Genomic DNA, 3,790 nt, shown 5'->3' with positions numbered 1-3,790 from the left:
CCTGCACACACACACACACAGGCTGTTACACCAGCACTGTGCTCCTGCACACACACACACACACACACACACACACATGGGCTGTTACACCAGCACTGTGCTCCTGCACACACACACACACACACACACGGGCTGTTACACCAGCACTGTGCTCCTGCACACACACACACGCACATACACTCACCACTCACATATATTTAAAACAAAATACCACAAGATTAGTCTATAGCAAGTTCAAAGACTGCTTTAGCTAGAGACCCTGCCTTAAAAAAAAAAAATCCAGGCCAGTAGTGGTGCATGCCTTAATCCCAGCACTTGGGAGGTAGAGTCAGACAGATCTCTGAGTTTGAGGGTAGCCTGGTCTACAGAGCAAGTTCTAGAACAGTCAGAGCTACACAGAGAAACCTTGTCACGAAAAACAAAACAAACAAAATATCATGTCTGCACAGAACCTCTCATGTTGTTGTTCACTACTGTACTGGGCCTGGTTACAAGCAATTCTATCTATTCTAACTCTTTTTTCCCAGACAGGGTTTCTCTGGGTAGCTTTGGTGACGGTCCTGGAACTCCTTTTGTAGACCAGGGTGGCCTCGAACTCCTAACTTCGTAAGTCCGGTGACTTAACAGCTGACTGCTCCTTGGGCACGAAGATATGAGTATGAGAAGGAAGGAGCTGGAAACAGTTCAGATTAACAAGTCAATGCCAGCTATCGATAAGTTTTCCTGGCAAAAGCCACCTTCAGCGAGAAGAAAGCCATGTGTGGACTGTAATCTGCAAACTATGATGGAGAAAGGCGGCTTGTCTCCACACTACCAGCTTCCAGAGGTGCTAAGTTTGTAAGGAACCTTCCCTTGTTTTGGTTTACAGAACTTCATTGCTTCTTCAGTGTACTGAAGAATGCACTTGCCAGTCAGAGGCTCTGTTCAGAGAACCCCATTTTTAAGCAGGATGGTAGCGCAGTTTGAAAACATTGCTAGGAATTCCTTTTAATCAGGAGGTGTCAGGAGGTGTGTTTCCTTCCAGTTCCAAGAGAAGGTGTCTATTTACCAAACCTCTCACTGAGCTAGGACAGCCTATGTACATGCCAAAAAAAGCACAGGTGTGTGTGTGTTAATTTAAATTTCCATGGATTCCAATTTACTTCCCTTTCACTTGCCACTTCTCCCGTTCCCCATGCTCATCTATCAGCAAGTGCACAGGCTGGAGATAAATCTCATGGTAGAGCGCGTATCACAACACTCAAGTTAAGTACCTTAAGGCGTGGAGGTAGACGGAGGCAGCACTGCTCCCATTACCCACTCCTTTTCAATGCTCACCGTGTATCTTTCTGCATCTTCCTGACTCCAGCGTCTGTATCTTGCATCCACGTACCTATAATCCATCCAGCTTGCTCGCTCCTCACCCCTTCTGCCTCGGTCCGCATCCGCATCACCACCCACATATGCCCGCCTGCCCCATCCCCAGTCGGACCCAGCCCCAGGCGCTCACCTGGTCCTTGCCCCGCACTCGTGGCCGGTCCCCCGGAAGCCCATCACCTTCGTCGTCACCGCCGCAGGGGTCTTCCAGCCCCTCGTAACCCAGGACGTGAGGACAGCCGCGGAAGGCGAAGTCTTCGAGCTCGCGCAGGAGACGCTGCTGCTCCGCAGGCGCCCCGCGCACTACCTGGAGCAGGCGGAACTGCACCTGCGCGAAGTGCGAGGACAGCGCGAGCAGGGCCGAGTCCAGCTGCCGCCGCTCGGCTTGCAGTCGCCGCAGCGTGCGGACGGTCGCGTCGGGAGGAGAGCCCGGAGCCGCTCCAGGCTCCTCGGCTGCCGTCACCTCCGAGAAGGCTGCCGCCCCAGGCCCGGCCTCGGCCACCGCCCCCACTGGGGCCCAGCGCACTGCCTCGCACGGTGGCAGCGACTCCTCCTCCTCCTCTTCCTCTTCTGCATCCTTTGCCTTTGGCTCGAAAGCCGTCACCCCAGTTGCCAGCTCCGTAGCCACTTCCACGGCCGCCATCTTCCCGGAAACGCCGCTGCACGTCATTCGTGCCCCCCTTGCTGCCATGACAACGGGCGCTGGCAGGGAAGCCTGGAGAGGCGGTGGGCGGGGCCTGCACGCCTCCCGTCTCCCGAGGGCCCGCCCTCTGGAAACTTCTTTAGTGCATTTTGTGAATTGGACACACGAGTACTTTGCACTGGAGGAACAAATGAAGGAGGCCGAGGACAAGTGATTTCCTGCATATAGGGTCTAGGGTAGCCCTTCCCTGGCCATAGAGGGAAAATATATCCCTGATCCATATATTTCCGGAGACCCCGAGAGGTGAAGGGATGCAGTAAACGCTCCCAGAGTTCCTCTGGAGTGCAGATCACTTTTGCTGTCAAGCCACCTTTCCCTTCTTCTCAACCCTTACCCCTGCCATATAAGGAGAGGCAGCTGCTAGGGGCGTCCCTAGGATCTAAAGATAGAGGCCCTTGTGCCTCTATCCAAAACCCACAGGGCAGCTGGAGTCACTATGGAACGGTGAGTTTCAGGCCGCCATCGTACAGATCCCTTGCCCCTCTCCCTGCAGATTCCCTGCCCCGTGTCTTGTAGAAGCTGCTGATTCTGCCCGGATCCACCGGAGCGCTGGCCTCCTGGTCTCTGTGGCTGTGGGTGAGAGCGGTGGTGTGCCCTGACTGTACCTCCCAACTCCTTCCTTCCCTTGTCTTTCCCCGTTCATTCTCACCACCCACCCACTCCACCCACTCCACCCACTCCACCCACTCCCCTCCATCTGGTTCAGCGGCACCACATTCGACTCTGTTGACTCCTCCTCCGCCTCTCCTTATTGCCTTCAGACTTTTCCAAGCCCCATCTCTGCTCTCCTCAGGCAGCCCGCCCGGACCCTGTGGTATGACAGACCCAAATATGTTTTCATGGAGTTTTGTGTTGAGGACAGCACCGACGTGAATGTGCTCATTGAGGATCACCGCATTGTGTTCAGGTAGTGGCCTTCTCTGGAAGGGCCTAGTGTCCTAGTGTCCCGACTGTCCCCTCCCTCTTCCTACGCCTCAGCGTTACTGTCTCTTTAGCTGCAGGAACGGTGATGGAGTGGAGCTGTACAATGAGATTGAGTTCTATGCCAAGGTGAACTCCAAGGTGAGGGCAGGGTGTCGATAGTCAGGCCTGGACAGACAGGCCGGCCAAGCAAGGAAACTGGGGGTTTAGCCTAAAACCGCCTCTAAAGACTAGGCTGTCTGTCTGACAGGACTCCCAGGATAAGCGCTCTGGTCGCTCTATCACTTGCTTTGTGAGGAAATGGAAGGAGAAGGTGGCCTGGCCACGGCTCACCAAGGAGGATATCAAGGTGAGTGTGTGGGGCGTGGTCTGCTCCTTCTGTGCCCCTTATCTGTGAGCTCCCTCTGGGTACTGAGGCTCCAGATTCACATCTGGATTCAGGTTTGCCTTCCTTCAAGTCAGTATTCTGTGAGTCACCTGGGTCCTGTATATTTTATCTCCCAAATATTCTGAGATTTATATCCTTCCAGTCTAGACTACATCCATCAGAGTTCATTGGGGGAAGTTTTTTTTTTTTTCTTTTCTTCCTCTTTGTGTTTGTGTTTTTGAGACAGGCTCTATCTGTGTACCTAAGGCTGTCCCTGAACTTGCCATCCTTCTGTCTCAGCATCCTGAATGTTGACATTACGGGTATGGATTTATTTATTTATTTATTTATTTATTTATTTATTTATTTATTTTTGGTTTTTCGAGACAGGGTTTCTCTGTGGCTTTGAGGCTGTCCCTGAACTTGCCATCCTTCTGTCTCAG

General features: G+C 53.0%; 2 protein-coding genes across 5 annotated transcripts in view; one reads left to right on the top strand and one right to left on the bottom strand.

Annotated features, from left to right (window-relative positions):
* Rundc1 (RUN domain containing 1) overlaps positions 1-2,087 on the bottom strand; it is an 11,022-nt gene extending 8,935 nt beyond the window's left edge. For all 4 annotated transcript variants that reach the window (XM_013354460.2, XM_013354461.2, XM_013354462.2 and 1 more), the window contains exon 1: positions 1,490-2,087. In XM_013354460.2, the coding sequence (XP_013209914.2) occupies positions 1,490-2,047 (558 nt within the window). In that variant the 5' untranslated portion in view covers positions 2,048-2,087. The remainder of the gene's footprint in view (positions 1-1,489) is intronic.
* Positions 2,088-2,109: 22 nt separating this feature from the next.
* Positions 2,110-3,790, top strand: part of Ptges3l (prostaglandin E synthase 3 like) — a 5,703-nt gene continuing 4,022 nt past the window's right edge. The window contains exons 1-4 of the mRNA XM_013354415.2: positions 2,110-2,503; positions 2,853-2,966; positions 3,055-3,121; positions 3,231-3,329. Coding sequence (XP_013209869.1) covers positions 2,496-2,503; positions 2,853-2,966; positions 3,055-3,121; positions 3,231-3,329 — 288 coding nt within the window. The 5' untranslated portion in view covers positions 2,110-2,495. The remainder of the gene's footprint in view (positions 2,504-2,852; positions 2,967-3,054; positions 3,122-3,230; positions 3,330-3,790) is intronic.

The sequence above is a fragment of the Microtus ochrogaster genome, unplaced genomic scaffold (assembly GCF_000317375.1).
Source record: "Microtus ochrogaster isolate Prairie Vole_2 unplaced genomic scaffold, MicOch1.0 UNK44, whole genome shotgun sequence".
Lineage (NCBI taxonomy): Eukaryota > Metazoa > Chordata > Mammalia > Rodentia > Cricetidae > Microtus > Microtus ochrogaster.
This window is presented reverse-complemented; position numbering and strand designations above follow the sequence as displayed.